The 27,117-nt window shown below is 40.6% G+C and overlaps 1 protein-coding gene across 10 annotated transcripts in view; it reads right to left on the minus strand.

The window, feature by feature from the left end:
- The window catches only part of LOC122564768 (probable voltage-dependent N-type calcium channel subunit alpha-1B), a 594,873-nt gene that overhangs the window by 372,546 nt on the left and 195,210 nt on the right, over positions 1 to 27,117 (minus strand). For all 10 annotated transcript variants that reach the window (XM_043719974.1, XM_043719969.1, XM_043719970.1 and 7 more), the window contains exon 4: positions 470 to 561. In XM_043719974.1, coding sequence (XP_043575909.1) covers positions 470 to 561 — 92 coding nt within the window. The remainder of the gene's footprint in view (positions 1 to 469; positions 562 to 27,117) is intronic.

Genomic DNA, 27,117 nt, shown 5'->3' on the forward strand with positions numbered 1-27,117 from the left:
GACAGTACTAGATTTCTTTAGAATCCTTACTGTGTGTCTTGGCCCAGCAAGCCCACTAACCCTCTGAAGAGTATCCCACCCAGACTCATTCCCCGACATTTAACCCTGACTCATGCACCTAACCTACACACTCCTGAATACTATGGGCAATTCACCCAACCTGCACATCTTTGGATTGCAGGAAGAAACCGGAGTACCCGGAGGAAACCCACACAGACATAGGGAGAACAGGCAAACTCCACACAGATAGTTGCCTGAGGTTGGAATCGAACCTGGGTCCCTGGTGCTATGAGGCAGCAGTGCTAACCACTGAGCTACTGTGTCATCCTGGGATAGATTCTACAGATGCATTTCATGCACATTTTTTTAACATGAATAAAGAAGTGTATAAAAATGTTAATCTAGGACCTATAACATTAGGCATAAAAAGTAAATTTAAAAAATAATGGAAGCTAATTGTTCAACATACTTGGAATTCCTGATACAAGTTTCAATGGCCGTAAAACTCGGACGGCCCTCAACGTTCTCAGATCAAAGTCCGTTCCAACAGTGGCTAAAATCCTGCGCAAAGATAAAAGATAAAGATTGGAATATTTACTTCCCTGTAAAATCACCACATAGAAACATAATAAAATCAGCTGAGAGTATACACAGTACTTAAATACATCATTGTACTTAAAAAGAATAGATAGCATTTACAAATTCTGATCAATTTATTCAAATTTTTATGTTTGATGGATCTTTTATGTTAATTTCTGCTGGGTAGGCACGGTTTTGCAGAACTGACATGCCAATTAGGTAATGGCTTGATATATCTCAATCCATTATGTGCTCAATCCTTATGAGAGATCAAGACAAAGTGAGTGAGGGAAGAGAGCGAGAGAAAAGCTGCTTTAATATATCTTTCAAGCCATGCTTGTGAAAAGTTCATACGTTCTGGCTGGCTGCCAGAAACATTGTTATTTTCTCACTGAGTTGGCTTAGCAGGCTTTCTAGATGAATTTGACAAGTTCACTTGAGGGTGCTGTTGACACAAAACCAATACAAAAATACCGAGTGACTTTGGGAGTGGAATTGGTCCTCAGCAACAGTTAAACATGTTCTGTTTCAGGAATTCAGTTGGTTAAGGCTGGAACTGGAGCCAATGCTTACATTATTTTACATTCAGTTGTTTGGTAGTACAAAACTTAAGTATTACCAAAAACAGACATTATTTTATTGAAGTTTTCTGTTTTGCATTCATCAGGACAATTCACAAGAATATCAGTTTGAGGACAAACCATATTGTATGAATGTTTGGAAAATGAAGTTGGGAGTGTGGTGTTGGAAATGCACAGCAGGTCAGGCAGTAACCGAGGAGCAGGAGAATCAACATTTCAGGCATAAGCCCTTCATTAGGAATTTCTTGATGAAGGGCTGAGGCCCAAAATGTTGATTTTCCTGTTCCTCAGATGCTGCCTGACTTGCTGTGCTTTTCCAGCACCACACTCTCGACTCTGATCTCCAGCACCTGCAGTCCTAATTTCTCCTGTTTGGAAAATGGAATCTGGGAGAGGCATTGCCATAGAGAATGCACAAGTCAATGATGATCAACACCTAGATACTAGGCTTTGTTCAAATTTTAAACCAGGCAGGTTGGCTCTGAAATTTAAACAAAGCTTGACAGTTAACTATCAGCTACCATTAGTAGATGCATTTTCCATAGCAACACCCCCACTCATCAAATTCTAATGGCCAAACAATCAGCAGTCTCCTCTCATATAGTATAAATGTTAGTTTCTCATTACATTGCTGTTCTTGCAAATTGTCCTGATGGGTACAAATACAAAGCTTCAAAAACATGTCTTTTTTCAGCAATACATTTATATTTATTTACAGAGCTATACATTACAAACATTCATGTTCTAACTCAATAATTTCAGTTTTAATCTCTGTGTAATTTTATAAGGCTCAAAAGAATACCCACCACTTTTACATACTTAGCTATAGTTAATAGGCAATCAACACAATATGGTAGCAAGTGAGGACTGCAGATGCTAGACATCGGAGTTGAAAAGTGTGGTGCTAGAAAAGCACAGCTGGTCAGGCAGCATCCAAGGAGCAGGAGAGTCGAAATTTTGAGCATAAGCCCTTCATCAGTAATGAAGGGATGGCCCATGGGAGCAGAGATAAATGGGAGCGGGGTGGGGCTGTGGGGAAGATAGCTGGGAATGCAATAGGTAGATGAAGGTGTGGGCTGAAGGTGACAGGTCGGTCAGGAGAGTGGAGCGAATAGGTGGGATGGAAGATTGTTAGGTAAGACCGTTCAAGAGGGCAGTGCCTAGTTGGAAGGTTGGATCTGGGGGATGGGAAATACCAAACAACCCCATCGCCATGTTGCCAAACACTTTAACTCTCCCTCCCACATGCAAGTCCTGGGCCTCCTCTGACGCCTGGAGGAAGAACACTTCATCTTCCACCTTGGGACCCTCCAACCATGCGGGATCAATGTGGATTTCACCAGTTTCCTCATTTCCCCCTCCCCTCCCACAGATCCTCTTGAACTGTTCATCTTGCAGCCCTCTTGGGCCACGCCCTCATTCCTGATGAAGAGCTTATGCTCAAAATGTCAATATGCCAATTCTCCTGCTCCTCGGATTCTGCCTGACCGGCTGTGCTTTTCCAGCACCACACTCTTTGAATCAATACAATATGCATAGTGAATAACACTTAGTGAATTTTAAGCCTGTTTTACTCCTATGTTTTTGTCCAAAACTTGAATGGAAAATTAAATCAGGTACAGTGTATAACAGGCTGCTTATTCACTATGACAGTGTGATGCTTATATCCTTGAAACCTCTCAAGTTCCTGCTTTATTTCAAGGACTGGATGACCTATACAGATGGTTACTGTGAGACAAGGGCTATCCACTGGAAATATGGCTGATAACTGTTATGCAACTCCCTGACTTTGACTGCAAGTAGCTACAATGCAGTCCATTCTTCAATTGGGGCCATCATAGAGTAGATAATAGGCCTCCTGAAGGTGAGATTCCAAAGCTTTGATTAACCTGAGGCAGGTGACCTTCGAGTATTGTGTGTCACTTAAGCTTTGCATGCTGTGCACTGTAGAACTGCAGTAGGCAAAGAGAGGATGTGAGGAACAGTGAAGAGCTGGGAGGGCTCTAGTCGTGTTCCGAGGATGAAGATGAGGACACTGTGCAGAACAAACAACACCTCCAGCATGACGGACGCTAGCAGTAAGATAGCACTTAAGTTACATATGTGTCCACGGCGGCACGGTGGCACAGTGGTTAGCACTACTGCCTCACAGCGCCAGAGATCTGGGTTCAATTCCCGCCTCAGGCAACTGACTGTGTGGAGTTTGCACATTCTCCCCGTGTCTGCATGGGTTTCCTCCGGGTGCTCCAGTTTCCTCCCACAGTCCAAAAATGTGCAGGTTAGGTGAATTGGCCTTGCTAAATTGCCCATAGTGTTAGATGCAGGGGTAAACATAGGGGAATGGATTTGGTGGGTGCACTTTGGCGGGTCAGGGTGGACTTGTTGGGAGGAAGGGCCTCTTTCCACACTGTAAGTAATCTAAAATCAATAGATAGGTTTAGTGATCATTCATTAATCATAAATTCATCATTGCTTGAAAGTCAAGCAACCCATTGGTTCCCAGGAGACAATGCAGCTCTGTCTGTGGCTCAATTAAATGTAATGCTTCAACTGTTCAAAGATTTTCCAACATGTGATGCTCCCACATTGAACAGTGAGAAGATGTAATGCTATGCTGAGCATTAGACAGGATTCTAACATGGTAAGGCACTAAGAACAGATGGCTGTGCTACTTGATTCATGCAGTTACAAAGACAGTCAATCAGACAAGCGATGATGTAAAATAGCAGTATATTTATAATTGAGGAGCTCTATTTACAATGAAGTGTCACCCCTGCCACCTATGTGTCTTTAAAAGCTTAACTTTTTAATTTCCCTTCCACCACAGCAACTGATGAACTACTTGTGGATGGACCCAGTGCACAGCTGGGCTTCAATAGAGTAGTGGCAGTTTGAATCAATGAGAATCCCAGCAGTATGAATCCCAGTGAATCCCAACAGCAGGAATCCCAGAGGGTTCCAGCAGCATGAATCCCAGATGGTCCCCGCTGCATGAATCCCAGTACGTCCCAGCACTGGAGAGTACTTTTGCGGCAGCACAGAGACCTGATGTGAGCAGTGTAGTATTATGTGAGAACACCCCAGACCTCATGAGAGAAATGCTGAACTCTGAAATCCTCTCCCGACACTCTTCTACCCACCATTCTCTCTGCTCCATGAAGTTTTAGTGAAACCTATCCCTTCGGCCAAGGGTTTGTTCCTTTAGCCTAACTATTCATGAGGCCCGCTGTCAAATTTTGTTTGATACTTTGAAGGCCTGCACTGCACATTATTATCAATGATGCTGATCAATTTTTCTTCTCCTTTTTGAAATAAATTTGCCTCCAGCATAACAAATACTGAATATGTTAGGGACACTATGGTCAGTGAAAGTATTTCCAGGAATGGTTTGCTTCATAAATTGCGTGAACATAAAGTATCATAAGCTTTATCTGCACTGCGGAGCATAAAAAGTATTGAATAACTTCTGTACTCAATGGTACAGTTTTATTACTTTACTGTATGAAGTAATATAAAATAGATATTTATGGGATATATGAATTATACTAGACAAAACAAGGCATTTGGATTGCATTTCATTTTTAAAAGAGTTGTTCACTAGTCTCACCCTTCTGCCTGGCTGATTGTGGCTCACATGATAATGCTCTGAGTTACAAGTTTGTAGATTCAGGATCCACATCAGTTCTCTAGTACACTACTGAGGGAGGTGTTTGAGGTTCCACCTTTTGGATGAGACATATCCCGGGACACCATCTTCTGCTGAGGAGAATGCAAGAGATCCCATGGCATTATTTTGAAGAACAGCATCCCCTGTGTCCTGGTCAAGATTGATCCCTCATTCAGCATCACAAAAAGAAATCACCTTGACTTTTTCACATTGCCTGTTGAGGGCCTTTGCTGATTGCAAATTTGTCTTCATGTATCATACACTTTAATGGAGACCAAACTATAAAAATACTTTGTTGACTTTGTAAAGCATTTTGAGACATCTAGTGATCATTAAAAACATGATATAATTACAAATCTTCCCATTTTTCACCACTCTGCCCCCAGAACTCTGCTGATCGCTATCTCTTCAAGTCTTTACTCCACTCCATTTTGAAAGTTACAACTGAATTTATTTCCACTAAAGGCAGTGCCTCCCAGATTAAAACAGTTCTCTCACATCTGGTTCTTCTGTCAATAAACAATGCAACAAGATTATGCAGAATTTTTTAATGTACATTGCATAATTTCTATCAAGTGTAGTTTTGTAATGCACATTAACTTTAGAATAAAGAGAAAGGGCATTTGCAGAGTCCAGTCAGGATATGGATTTTTTTGACCCTTGCGTGAAAGGGAATTATTCTCCATCAGTACTATGTAAAAGTATTTATGTTGCGTGCAAGTGTCTCTTCCACTTTATAACTCCAACAGCTGTCAAGTAACCAATACTTCAAAAAAAGACAATCACCACTTACAACTAACCACATTGGTACATAGAGTGGTTATTGACCATGTACAGAGCCCTCTAGGGAAAGGATATATGAGAAAGTCTCTGATTCCTGATCCTGTGCAAATCCAAATCCATTTCAATGTTTTACATTTGAAAAGATTTTTGCATAGTAAACACTGAGTCCATTTCTTGTGCTGGAGCTGAATCTTGCAGTTCCTTTGGTTAAATCTAGCATTTTGGTTTTAAGTTAAATATGAAATGCAAATATTCCAAATTAAATGCTGAAATATCAGATGTCAAGTCAACACAAACCCTGATGGATCCTGCGTAGTGTGAACAAAACATTTTACTCTTACTTTGACCTGATGCATATGTTGTATCTCAGATAATAACACTTCCATAACACTTTACTCATTCATTGGGAAAATTATGTCAGAAAAGGCTAGGACAATATAGAATGCATGTTAAAGAGCAGTTTCCATGAGGGTACAAGTTTTTAATCTTTTAGTGCATCACCAATGGATTTTTTTACTCAAGTTCCAATTCTCACCATGTCATAGCCCATCTCTGGATGGAAGTGAACCAGCAGGAAACCAATAAATATCAATCTAAGGTGCTCTATTTCTCCCTAAATCTCTATGCAATCTGGGATTAGACTCTATGGGAAATCTGGGACAGAACCCACACACCATATCTCTACTCTCTCAGTCTCTTGAGACCAAGTGTCACTTTTTGTCCTCCAAGGTTATAAGTCTCAGGGTGACTAAAACCAATGCTTGGTTCACACACTCTGCTACCACTCTTTGCATTTGTCTCCACCTGCACCTGTCAGAGGTGCTCAAAATGGTTGGCACTTTTGCAGATGTTTCTTTGCCAGTTTGGGTGATCTTGAGTTAGAGATGTCCTTGAGAAAGTGGGGATGATGCAATTTTTTCCAGAGTTTTTGATGACATCCTTGTACTGTTATTTTTCCATCCTGGGCAATGTTTGCTGTGATGAACATGATAGTAAAGAACCTAATTTGGAGGTCTTGAGTCAGGTATGCCAACAGTATGTCCCATCTAACACAGCTGATTGATTGATTGTAATGATTACCTCCATGCTGAGGATGTTGCCTTGAACAAGGAAATTGACACTGGGGCATTTTTCCTACAATTGGACTTGCAAGATTTTGTCTGCAGCTCATATCCCTACCTTTTACGGGATATTTACATTCACGTATTTGAATGTATTCTCCTGCTCATTTAAATTTTCCAATTATTTTTGATTTTTTTCCTACACGTAAGAGTTCAGATTGATAATACTGTTTAAAAAAAGTCTAGTAGAATTCTAATTCTTGTACAGTCTGAAACATAAAAGGCAAGAGATCATAATGGGTCTATATAAAATCTTAAATTAGGAGAACACACACAGTATTGACAGTGCACCATAGGACAGAAGTTAAAGGTTTAGAAAGAACATGACACAAAATGAAAAGGCTTCTGCCTAATTGTAAGGAAATAAATGGAAAGACAGAAATTGTAGGACAATGTAATAGAAGCTTTTTGAATTGTGAATGGATAGTTCAACGTCAATAGAATCAGATTGTTTGCAGAAGCTGGGAAGTCAAGAATGAGAGACAATAGATATAACATAAAACATAATAAATTTAGAGAACAGGGTAGGCGAATCTACACAAGCAATTGTGAAGGTGCAAAATTTACTTGCAAAGTTAACCAATGAGGCAGAAAACATGTCCATGTCGAAAATCAGATTGGATAAGTAACTGAGAGATAATAGGTTGAAGAGATGGGAAAACCAGGTGACAACATGATTAGAACTATTGGTTTACATGGAAAGTTTTACATGAAATATTGACAATTCGATGATCAACTTCTGTGTAATTCCATATAGATGTCAGTCACAACTCTATCTAATAGACAATACAGATTAACTGCTTCAAAGCTTCAGGAAATGTTGAAATTCTCTCAAACAACATACCAATTCATTTCCTATCTAACGTTTTCCTCCCTTCATCATTAAAAGGAAACATAAAATTTCATCTAATGGCAAGCTATGTGTGAAGAATTCTTTGTGAGGTTCTGTATCCTGCAGCTGGTAGTTTTGTGGTGTACAATGCATTGCTGACAAGAGACATTTGTTGAAGCTTTTCATTTAGAACTCATCAGGGCAATTCACAAGAAAACCAATGTAAAAGGAAGGCAACATCTCTTTGAGGAGAAAACACTGATTGGTTTGCAAGTGGGTCTGATTGGTAGAGGTGTTGCCATGAAGAATGCAGCAGTTAAATGATGACCAACAACTAAACACCAAATCTTGTTTAAATTTAATCCAGTTAGCTCAAAAGCTTTAAGTCATTTTTCTTAGCTATTGCTCCACCTGTGGCATCTGTCCGAATAATCTCAGCAGCTTTAATCAGATTTAAATTGTCCTGTTTCTCACTGAAATGATATTTAGCATGTTACTTGCATTCTTGCCATTGTAAATACTGTAGAGTACTTCATTTTTTTCCCATAACTACTGAATTGTCTCTTCCTTCTTAATTCCCAAATTTTGAGCCCCAAAAGAAAAAGGAAAATATAATCCAACAATTTATCAGGAAACCATCTGAAAGTCCCAGTAGATATCACAGGGGATTGTTATAAAGGCCTGTTACATCTGAAGAAGCAATAACTGAAACGAAAGCAATTGGCTAAATCTTTTTAAAAAATCTATTTAGGTGCATGTTTTACCTCACTCCCACTCTCTAATACTTTGGTTTTGTTTTTCTGGAAGATAAGCACACCTGAAGTTTGTTTGCTACGACATTTTAGTTAATGATGATATTAAAATGTCCAAGTCAAATGCCATATTGTAAACCAGTCACAATATAATGGGAAGCTCAAAAGGTCCTATTTGCATAAATGCTTTGGGAAACAGTTGCCCTGCTATTGGGACAATTTGAACACTCTAGAAGTGAGATGACGTTTAATGAATATATCATGCTTCCAACTGATATTTTGCTAAAAACTAAGACTGGAAACTATTCACAAGGCTTGAAATAAATCAATTGTGTGCTAATCGAATGAAACATAGTGGACAAAAAAAAATCTCAAAAATGTGCTTGGTGACACATAGCATGGAGGAAATTGAGCCATCTGGTTGGGACAATTAATTCGATGGTTCAATTCTCTCACACACCATACAAGACAGATAATATATACCAAGCTACAGAGAGGAGGTCTTGTGGCACTGTGATAGGTTATCCTGGCCAGAGGTAGGGAAACTATGTTCAAATTCCCACCTGCTCCAGCTATGTCATGTAACAAGTCTGAACAGGTTATTTTTAAAAAATCTATCCTGCTGCTAATATTCTAGGTGACTTTTGAGGGTCTTGTGGTGCAGTAGTAGTGTTCCCTACTCCAAGGACAGAAAGTTAGCTTTCAAATGCCCTGTGGGTTTGTTACAATAACATGGGCAAGGAGGTAACTTATTTCTTTATGCAATTAAGTCCCTGCACGAACACTGGAAATTGCTCAAATAAAAGCAAAATACTATGGATGCTAGAGATCTGAAATAAGAACAGAAAGTGCTGGAGGAACTCACCAGGTCTGGCAGCATGTGTTGAGAGAGGAACAGAGTTAATGCTACAAGTCTGATATGACTTTTCTTTGGATTGTTAACTCACTCTCTCTCTCTCTCTCTCTCTCGCTCCATGCATGTTTCAAGAAAGAGACCTTGGAGTGTAGATTCATAGCTCCTTGAAAGTGGAGTCGCAGGTAGATAGGATAGTGGAGAAGGCATTTAGCATGCTTTCCTTTATTGCTCAGTGTATTGAGTACAAGAGTTGGGAGGTCATGTTGCGACTGTACAGGACATTGGTTAGGCCACTGTTGGGATATTGCGTGCAATTCTGGTCTCCTTCCTATCGGAAAGATGTTGTGAAACTTGAAAGGGTTCAGAAAAGATTTACAAGGATGTTGCCAGGGTTGGAGGGTTTGAGCTATGGGGAGAGGCTGAACAGGCTGGGGCTATTTTCCCTGGAGCATCGGAGGCTGAGGGGTGACCTTATAGAGGTTTACAAAATCATGAGGAGCATGGATAGGATAAATAGGCAAAGTATTTTCCCTGGGATAGGGGAGTCCAGAACTAGAGGGCATAGGTTTAGGGTGAGAGGGGAAAGATATAAAAGAGACCTTCGGGGCAACTTTTTCACACAGAGGGTGATACGTGTATGGAATGAGCTGCCAGAGGATGTGGTGGAGGCTGGTACAATTGCAACACTTAAGAGGCATTTGGATGGGTATATGAATAGGAAGGGTTTGGAAGGATATGGGCCGGGTGCTGGCAGGTGGGACTAGATTGGGTTGGGATATCTGGTCGGCATGGACGGCTTGGACCGAAGGGTCTGTTTCCATGCTGCACATCTCTATGGCTCTATGAGCTGCTAAGTTTCTCCAGCATTTTCTTTCTTTATTACTGGAAGTTACTCATTCAAATCTCCAAGCGCATTGATCGTGGTTGCGGCTTGTCACTGCTGTCAATCTCCAGAATTTAGATTATTGATTTTCACATTTGCTTTTAGCCAATTTTCCTTTGGAATGAAACAGTCCACAATTAAATTCTCATTATGGAAAGTAATGCACAGTAGAGCAAGGCCAACGTGCATACACTAGATTTGCCAATACAAAGTGAATTTGAAGCCATCACGGACAATATTACCCGGAATAATTTTTACAAGTAATGCAAAATATAGAATAACATGACTAACACTTTATGGTTTCGTGATGTTCCAATAGCAGAAAGCAGACATTTTGTGGAAGTTCAGCAATATTTGATTTCTGTCACTCAGATTCTGAAATCAATATATATTAACAAGCTTGAAGTAAATACATAAAAATGAGGCAGAATTACCCTGTTGCTATGATTCCACTTTCTGAAACAATTTGTTACGAATAGTGGGTCCCTGACAATTAACGTAAGATTTCTGACACCATCATATCAAGCTTTTCTTTGTTTTCTAAGTGATGAAGTCCCCGTTGAGAAATTATAAACCTTCAGAGACATCAATCTGTCATTACATATTCTACTCTCCTCCTCTGGATGAGAGAACATGAACACCAACTGCCAAGGAAAGCACTGAGGGGAATTGAAGATGTCTGTGAGCAGCAGCCATTACACTTCAGTGAGAAAGATAAAATCGGCAGATTCTATAAATGGTAGCACACATTTCTCTCCAAACCTTACAAACAGTGTCATGTTTGCTCCACTTGAAAGATTCTTGGCAAAGCTGCAAGAGCAGAAATTAAGAACTGTTACTACATTCTTGTTGTTTTTAACCTTAGTGCTGCAGATTTGTCATCTGATGAACTGTGCGTTTGTGAGCACTCGCTGAAAAGGAACCACAAGTAGCTTCCATTTTCTTCTCAAAATACTTAAGCGCTCTTAATAAAACAGCCATATCTATCAAAACTAAGAATGATGAAAAACTAATGACATTTGGGCTTGCCTAAATTCGCTGTGTCAAGATGGTATTATTATAATCAAGTCTCTAAATCCAAAACCAGCAGAGACAATGGGTAACAACTATTAAAACCCTGGTCAACTTTGATAAACTTTTGTTTTAAATTTGCTTTTATTGTTGCTTATGTATTTATTTATGACTTCTGTTATTAATATAGGTGCCATGGGGGTGGGGTGACATATAATATTTTTCATTGTAGTTTTCTCATAAAAGTATACATGACAATAAGTTCTATAAATAAATGTAAATAGATGCAAATTAAAATCTGTTGCAATTCCTGATTAGTTTAATTTGGAATTGATAACTACAAAGCAGAGTGGATCCAGTGTATTTCATTTTATTTCCAATATTTATTCCCAAATTCTTATAGTTTTGTTTCCTGGCCTTTTTTGGTCTTCCGGCTTTATGAGTTTGAAGTCCTTTCTGTTGAAGAAAGATTGCAAGTTATTATATCATGTTTTTCTTTATTGGCTCAATTCTTGGAAATTTTTTTGAACACAGCAGCGAGGAGAGAGGGCGGAGAGAAGTGAGGGCTGCTGGGAAGTTTCTAAGTGGGTGAGATCTAAACCCGATACCCTACACTGTAGGGCCTCCCTCCCACCCACAACCTCTAAACTTACTAAGAGTATGTAAACTCGGTAAGTTTTCAGGTTTTCTCATTTCTTTTTCCTTTCTTCTCTTCCTTGTTTAGTTCTGTATGGGCTTTCAGATTAGCGGGGTATTGCTGATAGGGCAGTTGCATGTTCTTCCTGCAGAATGTGGCACCTGAGAGACATGACACACTTTGAGTTCTTCAATCTCCTTACTGCTATTAGGGGGTCTGTAGAAAACCCCCAATGAGGTGGCTGCTCCCTTGCTGTTCCTAACTTCCACCCATACTAACTCAGTAGACAAACCTTCCTCAACAACCTTTGTTTTTGTAGCTGTGATGCACTCTCTGATTAACAATGCTACATACCCTCCTTTTTTTCCACTCTCCCTGTTCTTTTTAAACATTCTAAACCCTGGAACATCTAGCAACCATTCCTGGTCCTGTGAAACCCAGCTCCTCGAAAACCGAGTCAGGGAACTTGAGCTGGAGCTGGATAAACTGTGGATCATCTTGGAGGCTGAGGGAGAAATTGGGAGGACGTACAGGGAGGTGATCACTCCTCAGACACAGGATAAGGACAGCTGGGTTACAGTCAGGGGGCGGAAAGGGAACCAACAGATACAGCAGGGATCCCCTGTGTCTGTTCCCCTCAGCAATAAGCATACCGTTTTGGATACTGCTGGTGGGGATGGCCCACCAGGGGAAAGCAATAGTTGCCAAGTTTCTGGCACTGAGCCTGGCACTGAGGCTCAGAAGGGAAGTGGGGAGAATAGAAAAGCGCTAGTGGTAGGGGATTCAATAGTTAGACGGATTGACAGGAGATTTTGTGGTCAGGAATGGAAATCCCGGAAGGTATGTTGTCTCCCCAGTGCCAGGATCTGGGATGTTGCCGATTGGATTTAAAGGATCCTGAAGGGGAAGGTTGAGCAGCCAGAAATCGTGGTACATATTGGCACCAATGATATAGCCAGGAAAGGGATTGAAGATCTGAAAAGTGACTACAGAGAGCTAGGTTGGAAGCTGAAGAGCAGGACGTGTAGAGGTTTGCTAATGGTGCCACGAGACAGTGAGGTGAGGAACAGTCAGTGAGTGCAGCTTAACACGTGGCTGCGAGGCTGGTGCAGGAGGGAGGGCTTTAGATACTTACATCATTGGGATGCCTTCTGGGGAAGGTGGGACCTGTATAAGAAGGATGGGTTTGCACCTGAACTGGAGGGGCGCAAATGTCCTGGGTGAGAGATTTGTTTGTGTGGTTCAGGAGGGTTTAAACTAGTTTGGTGAAGGGGTGGGAACTAGACCTACATATCTGAGAGTGGGGCAGTTGTAGATGGGGCAGTGACAGGGTGTAATGAATCTATTGGGAAGGCTTTTCACGTTATGAAACAAAGGGATTAGTTAAAATGTGTCTGTTTTAATGCAAGGAATGTCAGAAATAAGAGTGATATAGAGCATGGATCAGTACTTGGGACTATGATTTGGCCATAATGGAGATGTGGGTTTCACAGGAGCAGGAATAGTTGCTAGATGTTCCAGGGTTTAGAATGTTTAAAAAGAACAGGGAGAGTGGAAAAAGAGGAGGGTGTGTAGCATTGCTAATCAGAGAGTGCATCACAACTACAAAAACGAAGGTTGTTGAGGAAGGTTTGTCTACTGAGTCAGTATGGGTGGAAGTTAGGAACAGCAAGGGAGCAGCCACCTCATTGGGGGTTTTCTACAGACCCCCTAATAGCAGTAAGGAGATTGAAGAACGCATAGGCCGGCAGATTTTGGAAAAATACAGATATAGCAGGCTTGTTGTTATGGGTGACTTCAACTTTCCCATTATTGACTGGAACCTCCTTAGTGCAGATGGTTTGGATGGAGCCATTTTTGTCTGGTGTCTTCAGGAGGGTTTCCTTATTCAGTATGTAGACAGACCGACGATGGGAGAAGCCATTTTGGATTTGGTGCTCAGCAATGAGCGAGAACAGGTGTCAGATCTCGCTGTGGGAGAACGCTTTGGTAACAGTGACCACAATTTCCTCACATTTACCATAGCCTTGAAGAGGGAAAGGAGCAGTTACCAAGGTAAGATATTTAATTGGGGAAAAGGAAATTATGACATTATCAGACAGGAGTTGGAAAGTACAGATAGGGAGCAATCATTCCACAGAAAGGGCACAACAGACATTTGGAGACTATTTAAGGGAGCAGTTGTTGCGACTGATGCACAAATTTGTTCCTCTGAGACAGGCAAGAATGGATAAGATTAAGGAGCATTGGATGATGAGAACAGAGGAGCTTCTTGTCAAAAGGAAGAAGGTAGCTTATGTAAGGTGGAGGAAGCAAGGATCTAGCACAGCTTTAGAGGATTACAGGCTTATGAGAAAGGAGCTCCAATAGGGGGCACAAAAAAGGTTTGGCAGAAAGGATTAGGGAGAACCCAAAGGCATTTTACTCATACATGAGGAATAAGAGAATGATCAGGGATAAGAGAGAGCCAGTCAGGGATAGCGTAGGGAACTTGTGCGGGGAATCTGAGCAGATAGGGGAAGCCCTAAATGAATATTTTGCTTTGGCTTTCACTAAGGAAAGGGAGCTTGTTGTGAATGAAAACTTTGAGGTGCTGGGAAACAGGCTTGAACAGATCAAGATTAGTGAAGTTGATGTGCTGGAAGTTTTGGCAAATATTATGATTGATAAGTCCCCAGGGCCAGACCAGATTTATCCTAGGTTGCTCTGGGAAGTGAGAAAGGAGCCTGCTAAGCCTTTGGCAAAGATCTTTGCTTCCTCACTCTCCACAGGAGTCGTACCAGAGGATTGGAGGGAGGTGAATGTTGTTCCTCTTTTCAAGAAGAGGAATAGAGAAATCCCTGGCAATTACAGACCAGTCAGTCTTACGTCTGTGGTCAGCAAGGTTTTGGAAAGAATTCTGAGGGATAGGATTTATGACTATGTGGAACAACATAGCGTGATTAAAGGCAGTCAACATGACTTTGTGAGGGGCAGGTCATGCCCCACAAATCTTATTGAGTTCTTTGAGAAGGTGATGAGACAGGTCAATGAAGGTCAAGCAATGGATGTGGTGTATATGGACTTCAGCAAGGCATTTGATAAGGTTCCCCATGGTAGGCTCATTCATAAAGTCAGGAGGTATGGGATACAGGAAGATTTGGCTGTCTAGATTCAGAATTGGGTGGCTGACAGAAGGCAGAGAGTGGTTGCAGATGGAAGGGGTTTTGCCTGGAGGTTAGTGGTGAGTGGTGTCCCATGGGGCTCTGTTCTTGGGCTTCTGCTCTTTGTAGTTTTTATAAATGACTTGGATGAGGAGGTTGAGGGGTGGGTTAGTAAATTTGCTGATGACACAAAGGTTGGAGATGCCATTGATAGTATCGAGGGCTATTGCAGGCTGCAACACAACATTGACAAGATGCAGAGCTGGGCTGAGAAATGGCAGATGGAGTTCTACCTGGATAAATGTGAAGTGATGCATTTTGGAAGATCAAACTTGAATGCTGAATATAAAATTAAAGACAGGATTCTTGGCAATGAGGAGGAACTGAGGGATCTTGTTGTTCAAGTGCATAAATCCCTTAAAGTTGCCACCAAAGTGGATAGGCTTGTTAAGACAGCAGATGTTGTTTTGGCTTAATAGGGGGATCGAGCTTAAGAGCTGCGAGGTTTTATTGTATCTCTATCTGGGGAGACCACAATTGGAATATTGTGTCCAGTTCTGGTCGCCCTATTATAGGAAAGATACGGAGGCTTTGGAGAGGGTGCAAAGAAGGTTGACCAGGATGCTGCCTGGGCTGGAGGGCTTGTCTTACGAACAGAGGTTGACTAAGCTCAGACTTTTCTCTCTGGAAAGAAGGAGGAAGAGCAGTGACCTGATCGAGGTATACAAGGTAATGAGAGGCATGGATAGAGTCAATAGCCAGAGTCTTTTCCCCAGGGCAGGACTGACTGGCATGAGGGGTCATAGTTTTAAGATATTATGAGGAAGGTATAGAGGAGACGTCAGAGGTAGGTTCTTTACGCAGAGATTTGTGAATGCATGGAATGCGTTGCCAGCGGTCGTGGTGGAAGCAAAGTCATTAGGGACATTTAAGCAACTGCTGGACATGCACATGGATAATAGTGAATTGAGGGGTGCTTAGGTTAGATTAATTTATATTAGATTAGGAATAATCCTTGGCACAACATTGTGGGCCGAAGGGCCTGTTCTGCGCTGTACTTTTCTATGTTCTATGTTCTACAAGGGTGAGTTCATGTTGCCTGCCTGTATAAATGCACAAGAACTCGAGAAATGTATGAGATACTCCACATGTTACAGGTTCTTACAAATTCCTGAGCTACTTGCACCACTTTAGGTTTGACTAAACCAGAAGTTCACTGTCAATCTTCCCCAGCAGTGTCAGGAAGGTGTTGAAAATGCACTGGGCTGAAAATATGTTGCTGGAAAAGCGCAGCAGGTCAGGCAGCATCCAAGGAGCAGGAGAATCGACGTTTTGGGCATGAGCCCTTCTTCAGGAATGAGGAAAGTGTGTCCAGCAGGCTAAGATAAAAGGTAGGGAGGAGGGACTTGGGGGAGGGGCGTTGGAAATACGATAGGTGGAAGGAGGTCAAGGTGAGGGTGATAGGCTGGAGTTGGAGGTTGGTGGCCTATCACCCTCACCTTGACCTCCTTCCACCTATCGCATTTCCAACGCCCCTCCCCCAAGTCCCTCCTCCCTACCTTTTATCTTAGCCTGCTGGACACACTTTCCTCATTCCTGAAGAAGGGCTCATGCCCGAAATGTCGATTCTCCTGCTCCTTGGATGCTACCTGACCTGCTGTGCTTTTCCAGCAACACATTTTCAGCTCTGATCTCCAGCATCTGCAGTCCTCACTTTCTCCTCATTGAAAATGCACTGTAAAGATGACAGTCACCTTTAGAGCTTTCCTTTTTTTGTTCATGGGATGTGGGAATTGCTGGCTAAGTCAGCAGTTATTACCCATCGCTAATTGCCCTAAAATACTGGTAGAAAGGGAGTTCTAAGATTTTAGCCCAGCGACAATGGAAGAGCAGCAATTTAGTTCCTGTTCAGGATGGTGAATGGCTTGGAGGGGAACTCGCAGGTGATGGTGCTCCCATGTATCTGCTGGACCTGTCCGGCTAGATGGTAATGGTCATAGAGTCACACAGGACGGAAACAGAAATTTTGGTACAGCTGTATTCCTAATGAAGGGTTTTTGCCCGAAACGTCGATTTTACTGCTCCTCGGATGCTGCCTGAACAGCTGTGCTTTTCCAGAACCACTCTAATCTAGACTCTGGTTTCCAGCATCTGCAGTCATTGTTTTTACCATGCCAACCATAATCCCAAACCAAACTAATCTCACCTACCTGTGCATGGCCCATATCCCTCAAATCACTTCTTATTCAATTACTTATCCAAATGACCTTTAAATATTATAACTGCACCACTTGCTTTGGAAGTTCATTCCATACACGAACCACTCCAAATGAAGAGCCTCTCATGTCTTTTTACAATCTTTCTCCTCTCACCTTAAAATTATGCCCCCTAGTCTTGAAATCTCCCATGCTAGGGAAAAGACACCTGTCACTGAATTTATTTATACCTCTCATGATTTTATTAAAACTCCATAGGAGTCCCAGCCTCTCCTTATCACTCAAACCCTCCAAACCCAGCAATATCCTGGTAAATGGGTGGCATGGTGTCTCAGGGGTCAGCCTTACTGCCTCACCATACCAGACGCCTGGTTCGATTCCACCCTAAGGCGACTGTCTGTGTGGAGTTTCCACATTCTCCGCAGGTGTTCCAGTTTCCTCCCACAGTCCAAAGATGTGCAGGTTAGGAAGATTGGTCATGGAAAATTGCCCATACTGTCCAGGGATTTGCAGGCTAGCTGGATTAGCCATGTGAAATAGAGGGTTACAGAGATTGGGATGGTGTGATGCTCTTCAGCGGGTTGGTTTGGACTCAATGGGCCAAATAACCTGATTCCGCACTGTAGAGATTCTATGAGTCTATAAATCGCTTCTGAACCCTCTCTGGCTTAATAACATCCTTCCATTATCAGGGCGACCAGAAGAGGCCTCACCAACATCCTCTACGACCTTAACATAAGGTCCGTAAAGGTACTGGTGGAATTTTCTCACACCAAAGACGATGGTCATGGTCATGGGTTTAGAAGGGGCTGACTAAGGAGCCTTGGGGTGTTGTTGCAGTTCATCTTCTAAATGGTACACACAGCTGTCATTGTGTCTCCATGGTGAAGGGAGTAGAAGTTGAATGTAGTGGATTGGATGCCAATTAAGTAGGCTGCTTTATCTTGAATGGTGTGAAGTCTCTACAGTGTTGTTGAGTAAGTGGGAAGAATTCTCTCTTACTTGCAACTTGTGCCTTGGAGATGTTGGGCAGGTAACAGGGAGACAGGAGATGAATTATTCACCACAGAGGTCCTAGCCTCTGAGCTGCTCTTGTTGTCACAGTGTGTATGTGACTGGTCCAGTTCAATTTCTGCTCAAGGGCATTCCTAATTATGTTGATGGTGGGGTATTCAGTGAAGGTGGTGCCTTGAACAACAAAGTGCATTCGTTACATTCTCTCTTGGTTCAAAATAGTCATTGCCTGACATTTACGTAGCTCATGTATTATTTGCCACTCAAGCCTGGATGTTGTCCAAGACTTGCTGCATAAAGGCACAGACTGCTTCACTGTCTGAGTCAGCGTAAATACTGCTGAACATTGTGCAAATCATCAGCTTATATTCCCATTTCTGCCCTTCCAATGGAGGGAACGTCACTAATGAAGCAACTGAAAATGGCTGGGCTTTGGACACCATTCTGAGAAACTGCAGAAAGCTTTGGAGCTGAGATGGTTGATCTCTAACAATTACAACCCTCTTAATTAGTACAGGGTGTGACGTCAACCAGTGGTGAAATTTCCCACAATTCCCATTGACTTCAGTTTTTTTAGGGCTCCTTAATATCGTACTCAGTTAAATGCTGTCTTGGTGTCAAGGGCAGTAACTCTTACATCACATTTCATTTTGTAAATTAATTATATAATTTACAGTTCTGCCAAAATCATTGGTGAATCACATTTTAGTGTGGGAAGGCACTAAATAAATGCAGTTATCTCTAGAACCAAGAAGAACTTGATCTCAATATCAAAACACAATATAGTTACTTTTAACAGAATTTACTTTTGGGGACATATACATTAACATTGGATAAGGCTCTCTCTCTGCATCAACACAAGACAGCACTCGTGGGAAGGTTGCATTGCACCAAATGATGCATCTGCCATGGTATAACTGTCAACCCACCCCCCTCAATCATTATACAAATAATATTCAATGTTTATTTGTTAAACTTCAGAATAGGAGTTTAACATCCTCTGTGTAAAAGGAAAATTGGCAAATACATCTGGTAGAGATTTTTAATGATAATAAAGCCCCATTAAATATCAGGGGGAAAGAAAGTTGGCAGATATTTTGATTTTCAGGATTTAATTAGAAGAATGTAGATCTGTTATTTTGTATACCCAGACTGTACAAGTAATTAAGCTTTTGGCAACATAATTTAATAGTCCAATTTAATAGCCACGATAACAAAATTGTTCTTTTGAACGCCCATCCCCCAATGTGACTTTAACATTAAAGCTCACTTCAATGGCTCCTTGTTCCTTGCATTGCAAATTCCTGTAAGTCTTATTCACTTCCTTTTTGAATTAAAAAAATCGTTACAAGCATTCTGCATAGCACAGAGACAGTTCAACCTACTCTTCAGAGCAAAAGATGCTGCTTATCCCCCGAGTGCTTTGCCTTTGTTTTCGTGTCTACCTTTGTGTTCAAAAACACTTTGTTCCTATACGAGGTATGAAAACTATTCCTTGATCTCAACAGGTTTCAGCTTGGATCATGTGGGCCTGTCTCTGAGCACAGGCAATACAATCATCATCCTTCCCATCCAAGATGTTCTGCTTTATTTAAAACCTAATGTGGAACTTCCACATTCATAACAGCTAACAGAACATTACCATGGGAACATTATGGCAGGTTCCATGGAGTTTGAGCCCTTTCATCAAACTGATCTGCCTAAACACTGCGGCATTGGGATATAATCCACAATACACACCACATATAGAGTGACTTGGGTGATTTTTGTATCTTTCCCCTAGCAAATGTGAACTGAATATAAAATACTATTAAACTTAGTATTGAATTGGACCATTTAATGATCTCTATAAACAAGGTTATCTGCTTGAATCTGCGGACAGTGATGTTGTCACATATCAGCAAGGAGATTTAAACCTGGAAATTAAGACAAAATTATAGTTTAAACACTGGTGGTGTTGGTCGCAAATCTATTTGTCTATTATTTTAACATTATGATATAAGGATCAATTGGTTTTGATATAAATAAGTAAAATGGAAATAGAAACAATGTCATTTGCAGGATTTGCTCGCTTATAACCAAGGACATCTTTCTGCACTTAAATTGCTGCCATCAAATGTATAATTCATTAACAATCATTTCCAAATGGTATTTTTAAACATTTACAAAATGCATCATCAACAGACAGTTGACACACCAAAATGGAAAATAAGAAATGACATCCCCACATTCTAGGCCTGTAGCTCCATGATTCTCACTGAAGTCTCTGAACCTTACATAAAGTTCCAATTCCAACTAATTGCATCTTAGCAACCAATACCTCAGAGTTCTGTTGTTCTTTTGTGACTCAACCTTTAAATGTCAGGTAAGCTCCCCATGGTAACAAATTTTACTCAGCTGTCCCAAGACAGTTCAGTGCTGAATTCAGATGTTTGTCTTCTAATGTAGGGTCTCCACTGGGAAAAAAAATCTATACTTTTCTACATACTCAGCAAAATTGTGAATGTTTTCATTACTTCCCATTTTTAACTATAGTATAAATGGGTAACTTTACTTCCTCTCATTCTACAACTCAAGTATTACTATGTCACCGGTTACATTGTTGCAGCTCTAGGTCTGATGTTATTAGTAGAAAGTGAGGATTGCAGATGCTGGAGATCAGAGTCGAGAGTGTGGTGCTGTAAAAGCACAGCAGTCAGGCAGCATCAGGAATGCTGATGAAGGACTTATGCCCGAAATGTCGATTCTCCTGCTCCGCGGATACTGCCTGACCTGTTGTGCTTTTCACACTCTCGACTGGGTCTGATGTCACCACTATCTTTACTGACATTTGTCAAATTTACTCTACCATTGCAATTTTTAAAAATGTCAGTCAGAATCTACAATCAAATTTAAAAACAAATGCATACTATAGTGCCTTACGTTATATAAAATATCAAAACAATAATTGAATCTCAAGGTTATGGTCAAATTTCAGGCTCCTAATTTATGCCATCAGAAATGTCATTGTTGACTTGTCTCATACAATAAGGTATTCTTGTTAAATACACATAAATAATGCTAATAATCACTAGGCTTCCCACACAGTCTTTGTTCCACTCTTACTTCAGTGAGATCCTGCCAATGTTTTGTTGTACGCTGTTGCAATGAGTTTAGACCTCAGCACAGAATTGCTCAAATCACTATTTAAACATCTCTAGCTGACTGACAATTATAATTGTCTAGTGTACCAGATGTCACAACATCAAATCTGACCCTGCAGTAGTAGATCATAATAAACTGCAATTACTTGTGTGTGTTTTTTTTTAGCTTTTGATTTACATAAATTTCCACTTATCATTTTCATAGGTCCATACTGACAGAAATTGTCTTGTGTAAGTTAGTTAGTCCCTCAGGATAGTTTTTAAAATGGCAACCTCCAGCTCCTCAAAATGTAGCATTCATAATTTATAATGGCAGCAGACAATTAATTCTTAAAATCACTAAAGGTCAGAGAAAATAAAGTAGACAATGCTGAAAGCCATGAGAAATAAAATCATGATACTTTGATTCACTGTTCTTTCTTGTTTTCAATTAAACCTGTTGTATTGATGCCCCATCATAAGTACAATTTCTGCAAAACATTGAAAAAAAAGACACAAGATTCCAGAGAATCATTATTTTGTCACAATTCCATTCTCAGGTTTTAGTGTTCATCAATGAACCCAAGGGGTTCTCTACTCATGCTGCACCAATGATCTTGAAAATGAGCCCGACAACTAGGACCTCTCTCCTCATTCAATATTCAGTTACTCAACTGATAAGCTAATCTGTCATTACCAGCTCTATTTTGAGAATGAATCATGTGAAAAGAAGAAAGGGTTTTATATGTGCATGATCTAAATATTTATCAACACTCCAAGCTTCCTGCGAAAATCAGGTTCTGCCAGGGCTAGATTTATGAGAATCCAGAGAACACCCAAGTGAGATGATGACTGAACAGGAAATTGCTTTTTTGTTGATCTCTTAGTATTTCATAACCTGCTTCATGCAGAGAACCAATTAAAAACCCTTCTTTCTCTCAAGCTCTGACTCATGCCAATATGCAATTGAATTCTCTAAACCACAGGATGGTACGCATTGTTGATTGGCAAATAGAACTAACAAATAAACAAAAATGTGACATGAAATCATGGGTAGGCTGGACTATTCTTAAACTTTCCATTGTATATTTCCCTTCTAACTTTAGTCCCCTAATCCTCTCAAGAAGGATTAAAATGGCAATCAAAAAGAATGAATGATGCTGGCTGCTTGACAATTCTAGAGACAGCAGTTCTTCCCAACATGAGATACTTCACAGCAATGTGTTCTGAACTGAATGCTCACTTCTTTCATGGTACAACTTCACCATTGAGCAACAATTGGAAATTAATTCAAAGAATGCTTTAGCACATAGGGAAGGTAATGGCCAATTGGTATTATTGCTGGACTGCTAATCCAGAGACCTAAGTAATACACTGGGGACCTGGGATCAAATCCTGGCCATGGTGGATGGAGGAATTTGAATTTAATAAGCGCCTGGAATTAAGGATGACCATGAATCAATTTTTAATTGTTAGAAAAACCCATCTGATTCACTAAGGTCCTTTGAGGGAAGAAACTGTCATCATTAGCTGGTTTGGCCTTTTTGTGACTCCAGACCTACAGCAATCAGTTGACTCGCAACTGACCTCTGGACAATTAGGAGTGGGCAATAAATGCTGGCCTAGCTAGAGACACCTTCATCCCATGAATTAATAAATAAAATATATTAACTACCATTCCCTACAGCAAGCCATGTACAGTTTTACACCTATGATGTTTATAAAACGAATATCTTTTGGGACTGCATCTTTAAATTTAAGGCAAAATGAACAATGTCATGTCACCTGTACTGCAGTATGACTGACAACTGATCTGGGTGTTAGGTCAATTAAATATTGAAGAAAGGCATACATTATTTTACTGAGAAGAAGGTGCAGATTCCCATTTGCAGGCAATTGTGAGACTGCAGGTATCCAAATCTAACAGAATTTGTTAAAATGTCAGGTTAAATAAGTGTATACTTTGAATTACCTATTTGATTTCAGGGTAGAATAGATTTGAAGTGTAAATGGTAACTAATCAGCATTTCAACTTAGATACAAGGTCCACATGATTCACTTTGCCATGGAGGATGGCTGCAAAGAAAGACATTGTAAAGTCCAGGATACAGCGTTTTCTAAAATATCATAATTAGGTGAGTGAGTCTGTCAAGATTCAGGAAGGGAGAGTAACTATTGGCAGCACAGAATGTTATCGTTCACCATTTAGGAATGTGAATGAAAGCTTGCATTCAGATTGGAAGGACAAAATTCAAAGGTAGCTACATAAAGGCTGGAAGATTGCTTCATTTTACCTAAAGGGCGATGATTCCAGGATAACCCATAGCATGAGAGAGTTTTAAATCCAGAACTAAAAAAGTGAAAAGTTAAAATAAACACTTGTGAGCCAAAAGTCAATTTTATATCGATTCTGAGAGAATTGAATGTCCATGTAAATGATGGAGTAGGGTTGGCCAGGTGGATCACAGTGACTATGAGATCCCGGATTAGGGCTGTTAATCTGGGTCAATCAGGGAGCTCTGGCTGACAGATATAAGCAGCAATGTCAGAGAATCTCCTCATTCTAGAGACTGCCTCAGAGCTAGCTGGCCAGAGTCCACATACTGCGCACATGTAAATAAAGGGTGACTTGATGATGGGATATCGATGTCCATGGAGTTATTTCAACAGTGTCACTAAAATCTGATCAGGATTTTCTTCTAATTGTGTTAAAAATTCTATGTCGTAATATAAAATATAACATTCCTACAAAACAGTGTTTAGTCAAAACCATCTTTAGTCTATTTGTTACAGTAACTGTCTTAAAAGATTACGTTTTGTCATATCATCTGTTCAGCTATGAATTGGAAGTTCCAATTTCTTTTTAAAAGTTATTGGTCTCTGTCAATTAGGATCATAAGTACTGTCTTCACAAATCCAGACAATTGCGTGAACCAACAGCATTGCCAGATCCTTATCACCAACATTGACTTTCTACCACTTAATAAAGAGTTTGAGGCAATCGTTTTGAGGATTTAATACAGCTCCTTAATAATTGAAGAGTGTGTAAGAAAGTTGCAAACTTACTAGATCTTGAATTTGCTGAATCTCCAATTTTCTTCCTTAACTGCTTTCTTTTTCAAACAGTCAAACTGCATTGTATTGCATTTTTGTTTGAAGGTTCCAGGTCAGAATATAGTGTGCGGAGCAGCAAGTTTCAACCTGTGTATTGAAACTCCGTATTGAGTGTCAGGTCTAATTTTTGAATGGTGACTAGGAACTGGTGTTTAGCTTCATTAAAAATGCAAGGGGCCTAACTGCTGTTTTAAAATATCCCTCAAGATTTTTTTTATTTTGATAAGATGAGCAATAATGAATGGACATCTGTTTCAGGACTGGTACACCTCTTGGTTATGCACCAGAAAAGAACCTGTCCCCAATCCCTTGGACCCACACAAGACTTTTCATAAAATGCAATGAAGATAAAAAACAGCGCTGTGCATTTCAGTGTGAAATCCTTCGACATAGGCACCTGGCTGCTTCCTTAATCAATTGACACAGTCTTTAAGTGAATTACGTGTCTTTCCATAGACACAGTCTTCTTAGCAGCTATGTGGCATTGATTCCCACTTAAAGGCATACAATCTGCTCATGCTGTTACTATGCAACAATGACCTATTATAGCAAATATTTTTATGTATTTGATACACTTTATAACCACAGCAGGGGTCCAACAGCTGTACCACCACAGACATGTTGCCAAAATCTGCCAACCTACATTTCACATCTCTTTGCTTTTCAAAATCTTTTATTAGGTAGCTTTCATTGCAAGGAAGTGACTCACTCTGTGGCAGTTTTTTTGTGGTTTCATCTACAATAACTGTAAGACACTTCTAAAACCTGACGTGATTCTACAAAAGGTTGTTAATTCCCCTTTTTTGACTCTAATCATCTGAATGCAGAAGTTTCAATTTTTTAGAAGAACTGTGATTGGCAACGTAGACAAACATTTGAGGAAGGAAGATAAAATTATCTTGATCCGAGCAAAAGCATCGTCTTGAAGCCAACTTACACAAGATGAGTGTTGGGAATTAATTAACATCTAAAATATTAAATTTTATTTCAAAACAAAATCAGGACCCTTACTGTAAATTATTGCAAATTTGAGAATTTGGAGTTGAGTTTTATTCACAATATTAATTAAATTAAACAACTGTCAAACATTAGCTGAATGCAAGCTACATCCAAGCTGATAACTGGGAGGGGGGGTCACACACTCGTGAATAAGAATTACTGAAAAAATGACTTTCTGTAATAATTCCTGTTCATGGATAAGTCTTCCACATATTTGATGTGACAAAACACTTGGAACATGAACACATTGGTGCAGAACTGCAAGTTTCAGTATTGTGAACATCATCCCCTGATAATACTGTGGAATTGTTTTTTATCATTGTTATAAGAAAGTGGTGCGTTGTTCCATGTGAAACTCCTCCAGAAGAACAGGAATCAGTGGGCTCTGTAATTCTTTCCCAAAGCTATCACACAAACATTCAAGTATACTTCCAAAGCTGGACCTTAAAGATAAAGAAAAAGCTGTCATAACAGCAAAAAATCCCAGAAAGGATAGATGAGCAAAAAAGCAAGAATGTCTGGCACAACTTCAAGCCACAGTAGACAGAAGATGTCTAGAGCAAAAACAACTTGTCATGCACACCTGGTTGGATCATCCTGTTCTAGAGGAAAAATACAGGTAACTGATGCAAACAAATCTATTATTAACTTCTCAAAAACAACAACTTTTATTTATATAGTGCCTTTAATATGGTAAAGCATCTCAAGGTGTTTCGCAACATACTATGCAGAACCGGACATGGAGATATATACAAATGACCAAAAGGCTTTGTCAAAGAAATAGATTTTAAAGACCTCCACAAAGGATGAAGAAGAGGTAGAGAGTCAGTGAAAATAAATCCATAGCTCAAGGCCTAAGCAGCTGAAAGCACTGCCACCAATGGTGGAGCAATTACAATTTGGGATGTTATAGATGCCAGAATTTAGCACAAGGTTGTGAGAATGGAAGAGTTACAAAGAGCAGACAGGATGAAGCCATGGAGGGGTTTGAAAACAAGTATTAATTGGGAGCCAATGTAGGCAAACATTCATGCCATGGATGAATGGAATTAGATTTAAGTTAAGACATGAGCAGCAGAGCTTTGGGTGATTTCAAGTTAACAGAGGATAGAATCTGGGAGGCCAGATAGGTTTGCACTGGAATAGTCAAGTTTAGAGATAACACAGGTGTGGGAGAGCTGAGACAGGGGTGGAAATGAGTGATATCCAGAAGTAAGAATAAGCAGCCTTCATGTTGGTATTGTTGGCTAATCAAGAACCAATCAAAGGGGCAGCATGGCATCTCACTCTACCAGGGACCCGGGTTTGATTCCACCCTCGGGCGACTGTTTGTGTGGAGTTTGTACATTCTCGATGTGTCTGCATGGGTTTCCTCCTGGCACTCTGCTTTCCTCCCAGAGTTTAAAAAAAATGTGGAAGTTAGGTGGATTGGTCATGGGGAGTGTCAGGTTACAGGGATAGGATGAAGGGGTGGGTCTGGGCGGGAGAGTTGGTGTAGACTACCGGCACCACTCCCCACCTCTTCCTCCGCTACATTGATGACTGCATTGGCGCCACCTCGTGCTCCCGCGAGGAGGTTGAGCAATTCATCAACTTCACCAACACATTCCATCCTGACCTTAAATTTACCTGGACCATCTCTGACACCTCCCTCCCCTTCCTGGACCTCTCCATCTCCATTAGTGACGACCGACTTGACACTGACATTTTTTAGAAACCCACCGACTCCCACAGCTACCTGGATTACACCTCTTCCCACCCTACCTCCTGCAAAAATGCCATCCCATATTCCCAATTCCTCCACCTC

The sequence above is a fragment of the Chiloscyllium plagiosum genome, chromosome 30, assembly GCF_004010195.1.
Source record: "Chiloscyllium plagiosum isolate BGI_BamShark_2017 chromosome 30, ASM401019v2, whole genome shotgun sequence".
Classification (NCBI taxonomy): domain Eukaryota; kingdom Metazoa; phylum Chordata; class Chondrichthyes; order Orectolobiformes; family Hemiscylliidae; genus Chiloscyllium; species Chiloscyllium plagiosum.